At 40.2% G+C, this 21,070-nt stretch overlaps 2 protein-coding genes across 2 annotated transcripts; one reads left to right on the top strand and one right to left on the bottom strand.

Moving 5' to 3' along the window:
- Window positions 1-229: 229 nt before the first annotated feature.
- Window positions 230-20,506, top strand: LOC140924991 (uncharacterized). The gene is made up of 16 exons (XM_073374956.1): window positions 230-377; window positions 1,942-2,012; window positions 2,610-2,644; window positions 7,054-7,114; window positions 8,473-8,536; window positions 9,116-9,196; window positions 9,848-9,957; window positions 10,635-10,693; window positions 10,819-10,901; window positions 11,535-11,571; window positions 11,656-11,707; window positions 12,209-16,366; window positions 16,837-17,210; window positions 18,457-18,849; window positions 19,482-19,580; window positions 20,246-20,506. Exons 1-16 carry the CDS (start codon window positions 312-314, stop codon window positions 20,434-20,436), a joined length of 5,934 nt encoding a protein of 1,977 aa, XP_073231057.1. The 5' UTR covers window positions 230-311; the 3' UTR covers window positions 20,437-20,506.
- Window positions 3,766-4,943, bottom strand: LOC140924886 (melanocyte-stimulating hormone receptor-like). Its single transcript, XM_073374878.1, has one exon. It carries the CDS (start codon window positions 4,941-4,943, stop codon window positions 4,089-4,091), a length of 855 nt encoding a protein of 284 aa, XP_073230979.1. The 3' UTR covers window positions 3,766-4,088.
- Window positions 20,507-21,070: the final 564 nt, after the last annotated feature.

Genomic DNA, 21,070 nt, shown 5'->3' with positions numbered 1-21,070 from the left:
TTAGCAAGAGAAGATATTTCCGTAATGTGTCGTGGATGAGCATCAGTGTTTATTGTATCCCCACCCGGGATACACATATCACTAGGGATATGTGTATGGGGATACACATATCACGGGGATACACATATCACTGTAACATAGGGATAAGAATCACGTTTTTGGCGAAGTTTGGGCGATTGTCCTCAATCACCAGTTACCAGTCTCCACTCCATTTCACCTCAACATGGCGGACGTCGAGCTGTGCACGGTGATTTTTTTATGAACTGTCATTGAATGTCCTGTCCTTTTAATCCTCAATTTTGGCGACGAAAATGACTGATACAGAAGATATTAGTTCCAGCCGTCCTTCTTGCTCTTCATGTGCAAAACTACGGGAGGTTTGTAACACACATTTACAAGATTTCGACGTTCCTACAACGTTCTAGCAGCGTTTCGAACATACGGTGTTTGAAACGCCAACATAATGTTATGATTCTGATATTCACTTACGACAAGTCAAGAAAACGATTTATTGCGTTGTAGCTGCGTACCTAAAGATTTAAGCAATCTTTTTAGAGAAAAACGCCTTAACAGTACTTATTTTTTTGCGCTGTATATATGAAGAAAAAACATGTTTTCAGCCCCCCCTTGGATTGATCACAGCTCAACATTTAAATTTACTGATGTGCGATTTTAAGGTGTGTTGATTAACACAAAGAGGTCTAGAATACTGTAAAACAAGTTTGAGAAGTGCATGTTCATGCTAAATGCCAATGTAGACCCTTTCATTTTTTGCAATTTTGATTGACACCTGGTTTTTATTACGGAATGCGAATTTCCAGTGACACTACTGGAAAGCTTAAGAGCACCTTCAAATTCGTGAACTTGTCATCTGAAGCCAGCAAAGATAAAACTCTGCAAAATTTTACAGACTGATATTTGTATATTGGGGGACACAAACTGGGGCTCCACTATACAAGCATCTATGAAAAATTTCACGATTTTGCAGACCATATCTTCATTTGTTTTCAACAAAAAAAATGGCAAATATACTGAATTTAAGGTTTTTTTTCCAGCAGTGCTGGGCCCAGTTGTTTGAAAGATGGATAATGCTATCCATTGGATAAATCTCTATCCAGTGTACGGGGCAATTGGTTTTGTTTGCCCTCCAGCCAAGATGGTGTCATTAACCGTGAAAAGGTCTATTGGTCCATGTCAAAAATTGGGAAGATTGTGGGGGAGGGGGCAAGGTGTGTGGGCCATTCCTATGAAGGTGTGACTGTTGCAGGTGAAATTCATTCTCGTGCAAACAGAATTTTTTTTCTTCTATGAATAATTGGGGCCAGGAAGCAAAGGAAATTCTCATTCAAACAAGGTTAAATACTGGTTTAACCTAAGAGCACAGTGGCAGATCCAGGGGAAGGGCCTCGGTCCCCCCTTAATTTTAGACCAGACTGAGGCCAGAGGGGCTGAAAAAAATTTTTTTGGAGACCAGTCCCCCCCCTTCCTCATATAAGGGTCTGGATGACCGCCCCTCCCCCATATCTCAAGGTCTAGATCCAGCACGGGAGCAGATATTACCAATTATTATTTGTTGAGCAGGTCTGTAAGCTTCTCTCAGGTGTTTGTGATCTTCTGAAAGAACTAACTTATCTAAACAAAAATCAGGGTGTAAAATAATTAAAATTACTAGGCATACTTAATTAAAATAATGATTTATCTTTTCACTTGGGGAACATGTTGTGCCAAGATTATTTACCAGAATGTGGACAAAATTTTATGGTGATACCATTCAAGTGAAACCTCTTTGAAAGAACTTTCCAAAAATACTATTTCTAACAATTATAATTGTTACTATGAAATTGCACTCATTTTAGGCCTCCAATTGGTTATGATGTGGTGATATTGTGGCAACAACAATTTGCAGTCCTATTCAGTTTACTAATTTCCCTTTCATTTCAGGCACTTGAGGCTTCAAAAAAAGAACATTCACTGACGTTGAAAATAGTCAAGGAAAAGATTATATCCACAGAGTAGGTAGACATCTCTTGTTTTACATGTACCAAGGCGGTTTTTTAAGAAAAATTGAAGGAAGCCTAGTAATCTGAAGCCGCAAAATCTAAGGTATATTCAAGGATTTTCTAGTCCCCTGGGAGCAATAGTTAGGTGGCAGGGGCCAGTGGGGACTGTTACAGCACAGCCTTTTGTACAATAAATACCACTGTCATTAGTCTTACTGCTTTTGTTGTTATACTGGTATTTTTTTTCTAGCAAGGGTGTCACTAACATGTGTGGTGTACAGAATCAGAGTCATATGAAAGTAGCCAAAGATCATGCTCGTAGGTCGCCGCAGGAAATTCCTTGCCAGCAGCCCTTACTGACATCCCTTTTCTTGGATGAAGAGGAAGGGGTGTAGCATTTTTTCTAGATTGCATAGTTGATGTCTTGCTCAGAAAATTCCAAAACCCTGTTAGACCATTTTCCACATTGTCCTTCATACTCTTCACATACACACATCCCTATGATGGATGCTGACAGAAAAGGCTGACACTGTTCCATAATAAGCATATAGTGCTGGCCCCCACGGTGTCATGATACTTACCAGTATTTATGTTTTTTTTCATTTTCAGTGAGCTCATAAGAAAATACCAACAGAAATGTCTTGGTATCCTTTTAATAGTTTTGACTTATGTTTAGTCTCTTAGTATGCAGACAATATTTATTTAGAAAGGGGTACCTTTTACAGCTAGGTAACTTCAAGGAAGTCACAATGGCCTTAGTCCAGACTAGATTGTTCACAGTCCCCCATTTTCCCGTAAGTCGAGATCGAACGCTTTACATTATGGGCAGCCATCTTGGATGAGTGTCAAATCTACTTAGAGGTCAGCGGACAGTTTGGAAGGAAGGGAGAAAAAAAAGAGCTTTTTGCCTTCCCTCCCTCCCCCCAATGATTTAAACCTGATGCCCACCCCCTCGGTACATATGAAACCAAGATGGCCGCCCATACCGGTAAGCTCTCAATCCTGATGATCTTACAAAAAAATAGGAGACTGTGAACAGTCTAAGTTCAGACACAAGTTGTAATATTTTGTGCAATGCTACATGTTAATTGCAGCATGTGTCCACCTTTGAAGTTTGTCACATTTAAGGCATAGAAAACCATCACAATTAACAGTAATTGTGTGTTACATGCTCAAAAGAAGGGTGCTGTTTATTTGTTTTATTAATGAAATTTTTTTTATAATCAATAATTTATTGTTTCATGAAACTAAGAGACAGTGGTGTTGCATTGATGGGGCACATTGTAAAGCAAAGAAAAAACTTTATCTTACAAGTTGATAAGGGCAAATTTAGCCTGAATTTCATCCGATTACTTCGAGTCGTTATTACCCCCTCAAAGTAATCAGATAAAATTCAAGCTAGGGCAAATTGAGATTTGTGCTGCACCATAATGCATGATGAAGAGAGCAACGTATTCTCAGAGTTGAGTGTAATGGCTTAACAGCTAATTTCCATCCGTTTTGTACTTTGCTCAGGCTAAAACATACTCTGCAGAAGACAATTTTTTAAGATAGTAATTAAGTTTCACATGATTTTGCTACGTTCAAAACAAGTCAAATTTTATCTCAATCTATTGGCCGTGAATTTTTGTCACCAGCTGTAGTAACTGTAAGTTTACAGTTTTCATAAGAATTTAGTATTCTTGGCGCCACACAAGAGCATTGCTGAACTTAAAACGTCCATGTGTAGACTCGATATGCAAATTCAAGTGTCCTAGTTTGCTCTAAGAAATTGCAGTTGGTTGAAGGTCGTAAGGGCCATTTTACTTTTGTAAACGTCTTTTTGTTTGACAAAGCCTTTCTGTGTAGAAAGCTGTGTACAGTACACTATTTTTCCTGGTCAGTAGGGACCAAGGAAATTATCGCTTAAAAGACACTTCTCATCACATCTTTTTCTTTTCGTCCAAGAGCAAAAAAGGAGAAACTGCCGTTGATGTAATGTCATTGTGGTGATAAGAGTGAACAGGTTGACTAAGCGTAACTGGCTCACCAGTCTTGTCGCATGGAAACCAAGACAAACAATTTGCTTTCTTCAAAATATTTACTTGCTCATTGTTTACAAAACAGTTTTCTCGCTGTCTTCACCACTGAAGCTCTAAGGCCACGCATTCGCCAACAATACAGAAACGGGTTTATGGATGAGTTCATGAAAACTAACGTGGTTGCAAAACTCCACCCTTTGTGCCAATTTTTTTCCAAGAGATACAGTGACAAAAACGTCGACATTGGCAAGTAGAAGAGTACTATCACAATAAAGAACAGAAAAGAATTCATCGCACTCTTTTTCAATTGCTGCATATTTGAGATGATACGTGTGTTCTCGTTTAGGGAGTTTATCGCTTGTCGCTGACACTGGATCTTTCTTTGCTGGCTGCGAACGATTGTAAATATTCTTATGTAAGAGCATGTTGAAATTGTGAGGCAAAGGGAAACACCTAGTGCTATAATAAAAAGATATACAGTCATGCTCCAGAAGTATACTCCTGACAATAAGAAAATCGCAATCCACATAAGTACTAGAGTGATCTTGATGCGAGAGGCGGTCACGATTGTAGGATACCTCAAATGATAGTGGAGAGCGAGGAGTCGATCCACGCTTATGGCTGTTATCGAACACAGAGAAATACCGCATGTGGCGAAAGACAGGACAAACCATATACTATCTAGAGGAAGCGATGTGACTAAGCCGCTTGTAATGTATAGTGGCTGTACAACAACACCAACTAGAAGATCTGAAACAGCGAGGCTGCCCAATAAAAGTATGGACGGCGTGCGCAGCGAAGGTGTTCTTGATATAGCGGCAAGTATTAAAGCGTTACCCATTGTAGCTACCAGCATCAAAGGAACGTTTATGGCGAGGTTTATGAGGAGAAGAGGAGACATACTGAGGAGAAGAGAAGACATACTGGGCTTGAAGTTGGAAGCCTTCATATAAAACAAATCCTACCATATGGACGAAAGTCCCTTAATGCGATGAAAATTTGGCCTCAAAATGACTTCGCTTAAATTGTCCTCTATTTATCGAATTTAAGGAGATTGATTTTAGCTGGGTAAATATCTCTCGCGAAATTGTCAATCTAGTCTCAAGTACGTCCATTTAATGACCAATATTGCCTTTACAATATGGCCTTTTATCTATTTCTGGAAAAAGGAGATCTCGACAATATTATACCGTGATAACTTACAAGAAAATAAGTGCCAGTATGAATTGCAGTGAAATCAACTTACAATACAATGTTTCTCTTTAAATTTTTTATTATTCAATTTATTAAATTGGGTTTTATAATATTGAGATGTTTCCTGAAATGTCGGAGGCAGAGTTCATTTGACTCTACGTGAGTAAATAAACTAAGTTTTGGTTGCAGTTAGTCGAAACTTTTTCTCATTTTATATTTATTATAAATTTATCCGTCCAAACTACCTTCGTAATCAGTATTTCATTTAAACTCAAAGATAATAAATCGAGGATAAGATACCTTATTTCGCATTCTTAAAACAGGTATGTCATTCTGTCATTCTTATCGACATAAAATCTCCTATTACGAATCTAGCACATATTTGCTTTTCTTCATTCGGTTATTTCTTTTCTCATCTGTCAGTAGATTTTCTTAATACGCTGCGTGCTCTCAAATATTTACTGGCTTTGACATCAGGATCAATAACGCGCAATGAACTCAAAAAAATCGATTTTATTTCACAGCGTTCCGTGCTTAACAACCTTTAGGGAATGACAAACCAGACACCTGTGATAAATCTGTGATAATCGTATCTCTCCTGACCTTGTTACCAGGTTTCTCTCATGCATGACCCCCGGACGAGGCTGGAATCCGTCCCTAATCGATTTTTTGAGAGGAAATGATGAGTCGATTCGCTACTTTTAGCATTTTAGTGCTCGGTATATTGCCTTAATTGCATATTTTTCTTTCGTAAGCTTACGTTAATTAATTGCCATTTTTAACGATCGATACCACCATATATTGATAACAAGGCTTTTAGTTGTGGTAGATGTTATATATTCTCTGGATTAAGTTACAATATAGTACATAAAAAATGCCGATGTTTAAGCCCAAGTTGAATTTACGTCAAAAGTTTGGTAATGGGCTAGGGGCACCTATTATATAGGCTTGTTTACCAGCCGGTGGTCGGGTTAACGAATCTGTCAGTTTATGCATAAAATTCAGTTTATCGTAATATGACTTAGTTTCCGGGAGTTTACTTGAATGTTTTCAAAAATTTAGCGGGTCAGAGTGGAAGAGAGAAGTTAGTAAGGGCCGGATTCGATTCCGGGTTGCGGACTTCTTTCTTATTTTTTAGTAGCGACACTTTCAATAACAGGCCAAAAACATTTGAAGTGTTCTAAAAATGGCAACGGCCGTTTACGCAAGAAAAATCCGTGAGGCCGTCCGGATACAGTCGTTTATGGGTGTTGCACGCACGTCAAGCCAGGCCAATACATGTGGGAGATGAACTCTTTTCCTAATCATTTCACTTCTGTTAGTGGCCAAAGAAATTTTTAAAAGATCAAATTTCTTTGCATAAATGGTAAGAAACTAATAGCACCGGTCAAAATTTCTGCCGAAGAGCGATGTCGCCGTAACGTGTTCCAGAAGTGAAATGCTAACACTTCCTGTTCTTCGAGTTAAACTAATCAGTTGACACACTCCTAAGGCTAACTCGTCCTCAGTCGTCTCTCACTATCTTTCCCTAGTAGCGCGCGGGGTTTGATGGGAAGGAGGAAAGCGAGAGAGAGAGAGAGAGGCTTCCTCTCTTCTCCCTTCCCATCACCCCCTGCACCCGCCGAGCGCGTTACGCGAAGACGACTGGGGACGAGTCAGCTCCAAAGGTGATGTTCAAAGCGTTTGTCTTAGGGCTTTTTCTACGGGTTTTCATTATGGTACCCAATTTTTTGTAATCAGTAATGACCTTGGGTATTTTTACTTTCTTTAGCTCCTTGTGCTCTTGCAATTAAATTAAAACCACTGTAAAGATGAGATCTTTCCTTCACTTCTTGTAGAATCAGAGAAAAATCTCCAACAGGCCACAGACTTCACAGTAAAGTTAGAAGCAGCCGAGATGTGAGTAGTCTGCTACACAGCCGTTTTTAGTGTCGTCACGCAACGCTCCTCCCCACTAACGGCTGCTGAAAACCGAACTACATTCCTTTCCCTTTGTGTTTGTGGTCTAAGGAACAAACCAATCATGTACAAGAAATTTGACAATACGTGAGCCGCAGAGCGTTAGGAAGCGAGCACGCTTCTCAGTTTTCGACAAATCAATCAATCGTTGCTGAATTTAGACGGGCTCTGTGTTTTCAAGCAACGAAAAGGTTAATTTGCAAAAAAGTTTGTTTTAAGCGGTCTAGAAAGTTCCAAGTGAAAAGAAGGTTTGATAGGCCTAGAAAACTTTTACCAGGATCGGTTGGTTCTTCATTTAACGTGCATATGTGCTGATATGTAGTGAAGAATTTAATGCACCGGATGTGCTCATTGTGTTCTGTGAAGACTAAACTCTCAAGGGTACTGAGTCAAAAAGCAATCTCGAAACTATACCTGGCAACTTTATGAGCACATCCATGTTGTGAATCGCAATTTGCTCGACTTTCTTGCTGTTGCTGCTTCAGCTTATCTCCTAAATTTTGAATAGGACTCGACTACGACAACACTGTAGTTAATTGCTTGTTTTCACGCGACGATTTTGATTATTCTGTCGTTCACACATGGGGCAACGATAAAAGCAAAGCTGTGATTGGAGGAGTCACAGTACCGCCAAGGTGGCGCGAACACTTTCCAGAAGTTAGGAACTGAATTATAATTGGCTAATCACGGGAAAGGAATGTACTTCGGTTTTCAGCAGCCGTTAGTGGGGAGGAGCGTTGCGTGACGACACTAAAAACGGCTGTGTAGCAGACTAAGATGTGAGTTATTACTGAAGAATTTGTTGTACACAATATTGCTTTTATTTGAGCCTATAACATTCCCCCCCTCCCACCCCACACCCATGCTGATCAACCAGTTCATATCGAAGGTGTGTATGTTATTGGAATAGTCCTGAGGTATTTTGCGACCTATGGAAAAGCAAACAGGAGCACAACTAGTATTATTCCATGGTATTTTTATTCCATTCAAGATTTTACATTCTTAGATTTGAAAGTATAAATGGCAGATTTGCGTAATTATAAACTGAACCGAGTTTTAAAGTGAAAGTAGGCGTAAAGGCGATAACATGTTGGATCATTCCATACAACGAAAGCACGCTACATTTCTCTTACAGTTCCGCTCAAAACCATTTGCGCATTCGCTCACAAAAAAACTTCGGGGTTGTCTTTGCCGACACATTGCGTCAAATTTAAAATCGATGAGAACAATTCGCAGTTGTCATCACTTTGTCCTTGTCTTCAATTTTATCACATATATTGTCTGTTTTTGCTTTACAGCAAAATTGATGCCTTGCAGAATCAGCTTACGGCAGCTTCACAATCCACTGAGCCGTTAAGAAAGGTTAGTGCGCATGCGCAATTTGCAGTCCACATGTAATTGAGAACTTTTCAATTGAGTGTTATCTTACTCATTACTTTGGCCAATTGTCACAACACAAACTGACTTAACATATTTAAATGAACCAATCACATCTTGAGGCTGATCCATGCATGCGGCGTCAACACCGTGTAAACGCATGCAAACAAATCGTAATTAGTGATTGGCTGAAAAAGTTGGGTGAGATTTTTTAGCCAATCATAACAAAGTATGTACGTAATTACTTTCAACTCTCAATTTCAAATTGCTCTGGTAAGAAGAAAATACTCTCCGTTTGTGCGTTCATTATTTAACCCTTTAAGTCCCAGTAGTGACCAACATCAATTTTCTCCTAACAATATCCATACACTGTCAAGAGATACGTTATGAGAGTTAATAAAATGATCACCAAGGAAAAAATGCTTTGATCTGTTATCAAACTCTCTCAATTATTTTTTTAAGGAAATGTATGAAGGTCAGTATGGAGAATTTACATGTAGATATCGGGGCTTAAAGGGTTAAGTTCCCTAACTATTGTCTCTGTACTGTTGTCGTTGTTTGCAGAATGTGGCAAGATTGCACAGGGAAAAGTGTTTGGCTGACTCAAATGTATCAGATATGAAAGAAAAAGTACTGAACCTTGAGGTGTGTATTCTTGAAAGAAAGTGATGTTTGATGAACGATTAGCGTTTGCTGGAAAAAGTGAAACAAACTTAAAGGCAAAACTTACGCGACATCTGTAATGTTCATGTTGACTTGTAGTGCCACTCTTGACTAATTTGCCAGAAAGTAGAGAGAAGAATCTTGATCAATTATTATGTGTCTTATGCTACATGTAAGTTTCTGGTTATCCATGTCTCTGCAGCTTTCGACCGTTTCTTTTGTCATGCAGCGACGTCCACTGATGTGTCTAAAAGTAACTTTCACAATAGCTTTAATTTGGTCGTGTGTTGCTCGGGTTTTTCTTGGTGTTGTGGAAACCACTTTTGGTTAGTTATTCTTTTGTAGTTTCAGTATTATTCAGTGTCTTTTTAGTCATGATTTCATGAGTATAACGTCATTTGGATATCGCGCCATCCGCAACACGAAGAAACTATTCCTCTACGCTTGTAATTGGCCAAAAGCCTTTGCGCCACTTTTCCAACCAATCAGAAGTGAAACCAATCGTGATTCGTCGCTGGCGTTTTCCCGCGCTTCTCGCCTGTTGCGTGCAGTTGCTCGGATTGGCTCATTCAAAACCTGCGCGGATTTTGATTGGTTAAAGTTGGCTTTGTCTGTGCAAAAATTGCTTTGCAGAAATTGAATGCGGAGTTGATGAACTCAGTAAAGTTGAAAAATGAACAGGAATCTGCATTGCAGTTGGAAAAACAGGTACAAGCGAAGGAGCTCCAAATCCAAAAGAAAAGGTAAACGCTACATCAACAGGGTTGTCACAATCGAGGTAGACTTCCCACTCGTCGACCTCAAGAGTTTCTAAGGGAGTGGAGCGAGATTCTTGTAGACTTGGCAAGTCTATTAAGTCGGACGAAGGACTTTTTGAAAGTCTACGGTCAGGAAAAAGTCAGAAGAAACAAAAATTTTGCAAGGTCAGGGAAAAGTTAGGGACTTTTATAAAAAGTCAGGGAAAATCTTTGATATTGTCAAAGTCAGGGAATTCTACTTTCCATGTGAAAAGCTTAGAGGTTTTGAAAATATAGACAGGAATATTGATGGTCCTGCAAAAAAATGCAGAAGCAACGTACACGTGGATTTTTTTTTAAATTATAAAACGCTTAAAGCAAGGTCAGTGGAAATTGTTGAGAGGTCTGGGTTAAGTCAGGGAGCGTCTGTTTTAAAGCGAAGCTAAGTGCGAAGCCATTGATGTATAAATCAGTTAATTTTTATTCTCATGTAAAATAAAATTCATTTTCTCAAGAAAGGTTTTGTACTTAGCCTCGTTTTGAAAGTGATAGTTTTATGAACTGGGAATTGGCTTATTGGCGTCTGTTTCTCGCTACGTTTCTCGTCAACACGGGGCAAAGTCCCTTTGATACTCTGTTATCGGTAATTTCATTCTGAATTCATTCCCTGTCTTTTTGAACAGTTTGGAGAAAAACGAGACAGCGATTTCCAAGATACAGGAGCAACTTAAAAAAGAGAAAGGTTAGTGTCAGCCTTACTGTGTACATATTTATTATTATTATTATTATTATTATTATTATTATTATTATTATTATTATTATTATTATTGGTCATAGTTTTACTTGTTTAATATGTTCACTTTATAGGAAAAAATAGAGAAATAAACAAATCACTGACGCAGGCCAACAGAAGGATCAAACAGCTCGAACAACAACTTAAGAAATTCAAGGTAATAATTGCCTATTTGTAACTGTTTCTTCAGAAATCGGTGTTTAATCAAGACAGTGGGTTTCTTTAAAACTTCGTTTGGGTGTTGCTTCATGTAAACCTTACTTTTTCAGCATTTTTTTGTTGTTGTTGTTTTTGGAGCTCATGCCTTGCACGTGCAAATCGTACAGACACAAAAGATTTGCAAAAGTAGGGTTTACATGAAGCACCAAACAAACAGGAATTTATTTTTCACTTTGGCCAATAATAATTTTGAGGCGAGGTGGTCAAAATAATACTTCTTTGATGTCCTCCACTGTCGTGTTGTTGTCTGCGAAAAAAACAACTTTGCTCCTCTTTGAAAACATTTGACTGTTTTTCATACATTTTTTAATGGTATATCACCTCATGTAGCTTTGATATTCACAAGCTAGACTAGGTACATTTGAAACCAATATGGCTGCCTGTAAGGGTAGGTGCTCGTTCCCGACGATCTTGCAGGAAAATAGAGGACTGTGAACAGTGGAAACGCCGAGGAGAGCGTTTCAACTAGTAATAGCTAGGGAATACACCGTGGTTTTCCTGTGTCATATGCAGTGGGTGACATGTGGCGAGTAAACAAAGCTCCTCACTCTACCTCTTTTTTCGTAAACAGGAGGAAGCTGAAAATTCAAAGCTTGATGAAGATTTGGGTGAGTTGTGATGTGATTTGTTTTGCCTTTTTTGTTTTGAAAGCAGGCGATGAGATGTTCTTATTCTTTTATTTCCCAATGCAGCGAGAACGCTTGATGAAAACATGCGTGGTACAGCGAGAGCAAGTAAAACAAGGTAGTGTATCTGAATACCTTATTGGTTGTGAAAGAATGAAAGATGGTAAATTTTAAGCTCCGTGAAACAAATGTGAAAATGAAATGATCAGCAGGTCACGAGGCTGGGACAAAAAAAAAAATCTGAGTCCTTGACAGGATTCGAACCTATGACCTCCCAAACACCGGGCGGGCGCTCTATCCACTTGAGCTGCGGAAAATTCATGGAGAGCGAGGCCATATACTAGGTTCATATTTGACACGCGTCCTGCATACTGCTAGGATCAGCAATGTCGATGTCGCAATGTGTGGTGAAAGAATGAAAGATGCCAAATTTTAAGCTCGGTGTTTGAACACCAAGGAAGCTGATCTTTTTCGACACTGTAACAACCTCTACCCGCCATATTACAGGGGAGTTTGTGTAGTAATTTTCAAAATGATTAGTAAATTCTTTTAGTTACAGACTCTTGTTGTTAAAACATTTTCTCCCGCAGTTTGTTACCGTGTTATTTCTTCTTTGCAGGCAAAAACTTAAACGTCGACTACCAGCTCAACTCTGCAACGAAACCAACGATGACCAATCGGAATTCCTTCATCCAAATCAGGACATGGCACATGTTTTAGAGGAGCTAAAAGGGTTATCTGATATTAGTCTCACTCTCAGCCCCCTTCCGCCAAGTCCTGACCGAGAAACACTGGAAAATAGCAGCTCCTCAGAAGAGAGTGACGTTGATAGTGGCAGTGAGGATGATGGGAAGGCTAGTGACGACGGAGAAAGTGATTCGAGTTTAGGTGACCTTGCGGACATGATTATTGGCGAGAATACTGAGGCTGATGAATTGATAGGTAGCCCTGAAGGACCATCAGTTGGTTCTCCAACTTGTGACGAAGAATCCATCTCGAACTTTGAAGTTTCAACGAGTGTAAATAGCAATGCTGATAATGAAAGAACTGAAAGAAATGAATCTTTAGCTGAGCATACGCAAAAGGAGTTCAGTACCTCTGAAAGTATGTCTTTATCAGACTTCGCAGTTCAGACTAATTTAGAAAAAAAAATTTCTGAAAACGAATTTTGTCTTGGACAAAGTGATATCTTGAATCAAAAAGACGAAAAATTTTCCGGAAGTTCTTCGGCCGGCGATGCGAAGACTGAAAAGAGAGACCTCGGGATTGACGTCAAACCCAAAGTAGCCTCCAAGTTATCGCCCAAATTCACAGCCGCGCAGCGAAAGGGAAAGCGCCGTGTGGCCGCACCAACGTCACGTGTCATGACTCGTTCCAGAACCAAGGCGATGAAACTCAGTGTCTCGTCCGATGGTGACAGCGCAACAGAACCGGAGACTGGGGAAGATGCGGATTCTAGTCAAGCTTCTTGCCCGGAATACGTTGCGGAGAGTTTAGATACTGAGTTAAAACATAATCGGAAATCGACGAAGGGTAGGAAGTTAGTTGCAACGGCAAAAACTTATGAATCGGACAAATTAAAGGAAAGTGACCCGGAAGTCTTTGCAGAAGAGGGAGGTCAGATCGCTGGTGCCGCTTACCACAATTCAAACATCGAGGAGCTTGGTCACCCAGCAGCCTCGCTTTCAAGTATGGAAAAAGAGGTTGTCAGTGAGGGTGCCTCCAATATAGTTGTGGTTAAACTGGGTGCCGCTGTCGACAACAACACAACCACCACCACCACTACCAGTCCCAATGACCACAACATATCTATTGATGAAGAAAAATCCACCAGTATCGCGTCTACGATTATCAAAGACAAGGACAACAGCAGTGCTAGTACCAGCATCTCTAATAACGACGACAAGACCGAGAACATCGCTCCTACCGATAGCAATAAGAACGACATCAAGAACCGTTCTAGCATCACCAGCTCCGACAACAACAACACGACCAAGATCATCGCCACTTCTATCACCAAGAGCAACGACAAGGACATCTACATTACAGTAAGTAACAGCGACAACAATAACTCAAGCTCCCCTACTATCATCGCGAACAACAACGATCACACCACCACCACTTCCCACATCAGTAACAACGACGAAAACTTGACAACAAGAATTAGCAACGACAATGGCCAGATTCGGAATAGTCCTTCAATTTGTGAGTCGGGTATCAAAAATGACGACTTGACAAACGCAATAATGGAAGAAAAAGATAACATTGGAGAAAAATCTTCATTCGAACTCAGAAATCAGTTCACTCAGAGTACATCCGTTCTAGAAAACGACACATTTTTGGTGAGTGAAGTGAGCCAGGAGGTATTATTATCGGATACCAATAAATGTAGTGTTGATCAAAGCATTTGTGTATCTGTATTACAAAAGGATGATGGGATACTAGAACAGAAGGAAGAGCGTCTTGGCGACAATAACAATGGAACTCCTGAAGGTGTCGAGAATAGTATCAAAATTCCGAAAGATGACGAGGACGACATCGGGATTTCCGATGTCGAGGATAACATCGGGCTTTCCCAAGTTGTCAAAGATAACATGGGATTTTCCGAAAATGTCGATGCCGATATGGAACATTCTGAAATTGGCGAGGATGACATAGGAATCGCTGATGTTGTGGATGATATCGAATTTCCCGAAAATGTCCAGGATGATATCGGAATTCCGGAAGATCTCGAGGATGATCTACAAATTTCTGACGTTGAGGAATCTCCTGAGTCAGCGTCTGCTAAAAACATATCCAAAAATGAACGTAAACGAAACATTCCTGAAGAAGTGCGTTTGCCTATTCAGAAGGAGGGGATACGGTCCGCTGCTATGTCACATGAGACACTGCCCAACACAACGATTGTAAGTTTCTCATTGAAATCGGAAGAAGAAAGATCTATTGAACGATGCTCGACTAGCGTTACCATTCTTCCAGCAACGGCTAAACTGACTCATTTGGAAGACAGTACCTCGGCTTGTAAGGAAGGCATTCTGATGTATTCTTCGTCCGTGCCAAGTTCAGAAACGTTAAAGGATAAGATCTCCGTAGCTGAAAGGCCAACCGACAATTTTAATCATGATCTTACAGCGACACAAGCAAAAGTTACATTAATGCCGACAACGAGATCTTCAGACTCGATGCGAAAAGTTGGAATTTCCGAAACCACTGTGAAAAAAAAAGTGATGGGCAGTACTTTAAATAACGAATTTGGGCGCTCGTTTAAAGAGAAGCGGACCGAGCTGTCGAGAACTAGAAACTCGCAAGAAGAAAATATAATAGACTTTCCCTCTGTTGCTACTCAGGAAGCTAAGGAAATTTCGAATGAAGATAGAATGTGTGACGATAGTGACAGTGATTTTTCCAATGTTGGAGCTACAATCAAAGTGATAGAGAAAATGTCCCCTCCTTTATTAGGTGTATTTGGAACAGAGAGTGAACTTCAAGAAAGTAAATCTTTGCACGCACCTTATGAAGTAGATTCGCAGGAGCAGGCAAACATACATTCTGAAGTAATAGACGATTTGTCGATAAACATTTTGATGGATCATCTTGGAGTTGCTCTGGGGGATCAATTCCGCACTTTATCCCCTCTTCCGCCTTCTCCACGCCCCTCAGTTGACGAAATGTGTCGCGTTTCTCCAGTTGAGGACTTAATCGGGGATTTTCCTCCTCTTTCACCGCTCCCTCCGTCGCCTTGTTCTCTCGAGGAGAAATCGTCTCCGAAACCTTCAACTTCTGTCGCTGATTTCAGCAAGCAAACGCAAGAATGCGCCAGCAACGCAACGAACATTGCAACGTCCACCCAACATCAACAATTGACATCGAGTTACACTGAGCTTGTAACAAAGAGTATCAGGAGAATATCGCGAATTAATCAAGCTGAAAATATTACGAAAACTTGCAATCCTGACCTTTCACAGAAGAATAAGACAATTAAGAGTAAAACAGGGATGTCGAAGCCAGTTTATCTGAAAGAACGAAAATCACTGAAGCGTCTCATTCAACGAACTACTTCTGAATCATCAGGAAATGATGTTAGTAGTGGTTCTCAGTCCAAAAAAATAAGAACGGTTAATCAAACACAAGAAACCTCTTCTGTGTTGCAAGGATTGGAAGCTCAAACATCAATGACCACCAGTACCAATAAGGAGGGAATATTGGACATAGATACCAATGAGGTACCGATGTTGGCCAATACGTTTGAACAACTATCAAAGAGTCTTACTGAAAATAAGCACTCAGTACCGAAGAAAGCTAATGCAAAAAACATAACAAACACAGCTGAGCCAAAAGACAGCAAATATCGGCCTCTTTCAACCCGACCGAAATACCAATCCGAATATAAGTACGTTGAAAAATGTCTGGTACGTTTACGAGACGACAATGTAAAAATGAGCGTGGTAGTTGAGAGACTCACCAGTGCTAAATGCCTCTCCTCTTGTACCATTTTCAGTTCTGCTGTCGTTCAGTTTCTTAAAAAGCGCGAGGATGACTTGATGCCAGAAATTCTGAACCAGCTTGAAGCAATTCAACCAGATGGCGATTCTGTGGAATGGAATCCTGTTGAATCTGGTTTTGAAGCACGTTTGTTGGAGTTACTCACTCAGTTGCGTGACAGTGAGACCATATTTGGGAACGTTTTTTCCCAGATGGTAACGCTGTGTTCTCGGAGTTTGATCACAACTTGCTGTCACTCTAGAGGTGACAATTTGAGAGGAACCTTATCTCTTTGGTAAGTACCTAATTAATAGAGAAGAAAAGGGTGTGACGTCACTAACATTCAAATTTGCGAAATTATGTGATTGGTTTGCCTTGGGTACGATATTCAGAAAGAACAAAATGAAAATAGCCCCCTTGGCAAAAGTCACCCTGTTGGTGCAAATTGGTGAGGAGATATAAGCAGCGCTTTGCTCTGATGACTCCATACAAATCCTTCTAAAATTGGCTTGGACGATTTTTATGGGGCCATCACAGCGAAACGGTGCTTAGATGTCCTCACCTATTTGCACTAACAGCCTGATTGTTAGTAGGTAAACATTTTTCGTCTTGTTCTTTCTGGATATGCCAATCAATGCCATAATTTCAAAAAGAAGCTCTTTTGCCGTCATCATATCACTTGTTTTCTCTATTTAACGAATGTTTAACAACAGTGCAGTATTACAAATATGAAAAGAAGTTTTTCCTGCTTTTCCTGTTTTCCAGTCGTGTCTTGACCGGCAGTTGTCAGATCCAAGAAGATCTCGGTTGCATTCGAGTTGTCTGTTATGACGTCATGCGTTCGCTGTACAAACACCAGAATTCAGGCTTAGAGCTGATAGTTTCCATGGTAACAGTTTGGCCAGAAGTGCTGAAAACATCGTCACGTTTCTCGGATGAGAAACAGTCGCTTATTCTTCGTACATTGAAGGTTGTGTTGTTGTATTGGGCGAACTCAGCGACGGATTTTGGCAACGTTCTTCGAGTGCTTTGCGTTTGGAAAGACGAACCAGTGACCATAGAAACAGTCAAAGATTTTGGAATGCAACTTTCAAAATTGCTTAATGAAGATACAGTGGCTAATTTCTGCATTGGTGAAGGTGAGAGTTAAACGTATGTAGTTTTCTGGGAAACTGCCCACCTACCCCTCCCCTAAGCCAACAACATTTTGCCCTAAGTGAGAATGAACTGAAAATGTTGGCTTAGGAGATGGGTAGGTGGGCAACTTCCCAGAAACCTGAGACTGATCCTACATATTTTAGGTTATGGTGCCAAAAGGAAATTGTTTCAGTGTGAAAATCAGTATAAACTCTGTTAATATTGGCTTACAGTCAAGCCAGGTCAACCGTACCCCCCAAAATGCCATTAATGAATTTATTATTCGAAAGTTGAGTCCGTTGGCAGTAGAAGATTTCAGATTCATCTCTACATTCTTGCATACGTAATGAGCCGTGAATTCACACGCGATTCAGTTACGAAATTTCTATTAGTTCAGTTTCCCTGAATCTGATGTAAATGTCTTCTTGACTAAGAATTTTAATTCATTCAAAGATTTTCAATCTGACCAAATACAGACAAGTTCTCTTAAATTATTCACTGCTCATTACGCATGCAGGAATCCCGATTTGAATTTGACACTTGTTACGGGAACGACTAACGGATTCATTTTTCAAATAATCAATTCATTAATAGAATCTTGGGGGGTACGCTTCACCTGTTTTGACTGTAAAGATGGAGTAAATTGCTGCCGGTGTGACAGTGGGTATAGAGACTGCTTCTTCTGCTGGAAAAAAAGTGGTTAGTCTTGATCTACTTATTTGAAACGTGCCCAAAAAATCAACGGCATTCCTCTAATAAGTGATTGCGCCAAAGTTTTGGTTTTGCATTGTTGCGCACTGTGATTGGCTGAAAAATATCTTACCACTTTCTTAGCCAATCACGTGTAAGCTAAAGGTACACGTTTTCCCGCGTTTAAGTATGCTTCAGATTTGCGTCGAGTTCAGATTGGTCGTGGCTTTGTTCTGATTGGCTAAAAAAATTCCTCTGCTTCTGGTCTCCGGATAGTCGAAGGAAGACCGCTCTCTATACCGAACCAGGGGCGGATCTAGGGGGAGGGTGCAGGGGGTGCACCTCCCCCCCCCCCCCCCCCTGAGATGACCTGCGGTTTTCTAATACAACTGGTATTCTGCAAAAAAAAAAGAACTATGTGGTTTATTGGTGTTGAAGTAGAGCAAGAGACGAGTGCACCCCCTCCTAAAAAAAATCCTGGATCCGCCCCTGCGAACATTCAGTACCATTGATTACATTCAACCAATTGCTTTTTAATGTGGTCTATGTTAAATTTAGACGGAACTTTGGTCGCGGACAGGCATTCATTTGAGCTCCTCAAGTCACTTGAGTTATTGTCCTGTGTTCTCGGCTGGCCATGGGTCTTCAATGAGCTAATAATCAAGAACATATGGAGATTACTGCAGAAATGGGCAGACGAAGAGCCAGTCACGATGAAACGTGATGAGGACGCTGTAACCATTGGCGAACCAAATGAGAATCTTGAAATAAATCAAAGACCTTCCACACGGAAAAGTGACATTTGTGGCTGTCACACAACATCAGTGAGAAGTGTGGAACGAAAAGCTGACGAGTTGAACAGTGGTATCCTGGGTGAAATGTGTTCAAACTGTGGAAAAGTGACTGCCAGGCTCCCAGAATCACAAATTATTCTTTGCATTCAACTCTTAGGTGGGTTAAATTCAGTATTTAACCAATGAAGACGCTTTATTATCAAAATACTAAACTTGAGGCTCAATGCTCGTGCCTGTCTAATAGTTAGCGCCTCGTACGTCGGATCTAAAGGTCTGCCAGAAATCAAACCTCTCTATCGCAATTTTTCCTTAGACAAGACCCTTGAGGGTTTGCGCTGGAATTCTCAGCCTAGACATGTAGCCAGTTACTGTGACGCACACGATCAACCTCGTTCCCAGGGCGAGAGAGAGAACTCTGGGAACGAGGTGAGTACATGATATTATCGCAGTAGTTTAATAGGCCATTTGCATGATGACGTCATTTTACTACTATGACCAGAATCCTTCAGGGTTTTGCTTTCTTGAGAAAATTAGGGCTTTTGTTATTTAAACCTCACTAGGGCTACAAAATTTAAGAATTCTGGTGGTAGTAGTAAAATGACGTCATCATGCAAAAGGCCTATTTCGCGTACTATCGATTTTATGCGTTTAACGGGAACCTACTTTCACGAGTTTCAAAAATATCTGAGGAGGTATTTTGATCAGAATCTCTACTTAAAAAGCAGAATTAGAAATTTAACGATTTTAAAACTACTTGTCATTATAGCCTGATACGCTCTTCGTTTGTAGGGATTTTATGCAGGATTGCAATTGAAAATAACCAAACTCCTGTGCCTGAAGTAACAGACCTTTTATGCGGACTGATGGAAGAAACAACGAACTCGAAAGGTATGAAACACTTTCCGTGATGCTCTGGAAGAGCTGTTTAATTTTCGTTTCAGGTGGCCACATATAGTGCAGTACATCTCCTGGGTAAAGTTCCTGGATAAACGTTATGCGACGTTTGAAGAGCAGTTTGTCGATTTTTGGTGGGAAAGCATCAATAATACCTCCTTTTAAATGGTCTTCGCGGACTGATTTTATAAGCGAATCCTTGCTGACGTCAATGTTTACATTTTTGCTCATTAGTATACCGGTTAAAAAATAGAGGACGTCGCCGTATATGCAGATAATATTCAAAACTTGAAAGAGTTGGTTAATTTGAGCACTTCGTCGAAGTTTCAGCTCTTTGCAACCATAACAAAGGAACTATCAGCAATCAAAAACTGCGAAATTGCTTGTTGGCCAAAACGTTAATGACCTTATACATACTTTTTTAAGCTTAGGGGCTTTTAAAGATAATTTTAGAGATAACTGAAATTGTTCTGTTCTTTTAATATGCAGGGATTTTCTTTTATAAGCTTCTTCAGATAATGATAAACATATGTAAAATTAGGCAAAAAATATCAACAAGGATTCGCCTATATACAGCATAGTGAACAGTACGGGGGAAGTTCTCGTCTATAGCTGTCATTTGAATGTGCTAGTTTCAAAACTTTCCTTTTTCTTTGTAGTGACGTATGCCATACAACTCGCTGCTGCAGTTTCTCTTCTCGACATGTCTCCATGGCAACCAGATAGAATGATCGCTGTTCTCAGCAAGTGGCTCGCAGAACTGAAGGAGTTGGGCTCTAACCAGGCTCCCGCGTGCGTGACAGACGGCCTGGTGTGTCTAAAGAGTATTGCTAAGTCAAAACAAACTTGATAGCTGGATTTGACAATCGCATTTCCTTCTTTTGTATGCGGAAAGGTTGTTTCTCTTATCTGTGTTCTGATATATCTGTGTAAATATGTTAAAAATGAATTTACAAAATTAAAACAAGTTTTTATATATGCAGCTTAGGAACCCACACAATTCTGTCGTTGAACAAGTCTCCGTCTGAGCATGCGCACGATATTGTAATGAGGGGAAATGGGAGGGGGGGAGAGGGTGTGTCCTCGAGACCACGCTCTTTAAATTAGCAAAACTAGCCATTAAACTTTCGTTTCAAAGCGATTTGCTTTCACTAACTAGAAGGTTGGAACTAAGCTGAGGAAATTTTTCAAGGGATGACCCCGAGCACACTTAAAGACGCCTGCACTCAGTGGTCGAAAATGATCAATAGGATCATCTGGGCAACGTTGAGGATTAACCCTTTGACGCTTACATACACACGTATCACGTACACCTTTGTCTTAGCGTCTTATTACGAGAACCCCAGAGTTAGCCTAGCCTCGATTTGAACCACTTATACGGCATTCGACATATGTGGAATAGGATTCGCCTTACCCGCCTGGTTTGGCTGTAATAACCAAGGCGACAGTCTATAATCAGACATGTTTTTAACTGTTTTACACTT

Source organism: Porites lutea, chromosome 14 (assembly GCF_958299795.1).
Source record: "Porites lutea chromosome 14, jaPorLute2.1, whole genome shotgun sequence".
NCBI lineage: Eukaryota > Metazoa > Cnidaria > Anthozoa > Scleractinia > Poritidae > Porites > Porites lutea.
The sequence above is the reverse complement of the archived record's forward strand: the minus strand, read 5'-3'. Positions and strand labels throughout refer to the sequence as shown.

What these genes read in the sequence shown, in the direction of transcription:
- LOC140924991 (XM_073374956.1), top strand. Translation starts at nt 312, where the DNA reads ATGACTGATACAGAAGATATTAGTTCCAGCCGTCCTTCTTGCTCTTCA. An exon ending in GCAACTTAAAAAAGAGAAAG is followed by an intron (nt 10,694 to 10,818) that starts GTTAGTGTCAGC and finishes TTCACTTTATAG; the next exon opens with GAAAAAATAGAGAAATAAAC. An exon ending in AAAGCTTGATGAAGATTTGG is followed by an intron (nt 11,572 to 11,655) that starts GTGAGTTGTGAT and finishes TTCCCAATGCAG; the next exon opens with CGAGAACGCTTGATGAAAAC.
- LOC140924886 (XM_073374878.1), bottom strand. Translation starts at nt 4,943, where the DNA reads ATGTCTTCTCTTCTCCTCAGTATGTCTCCTCTTCTCCTCATAAACCTC.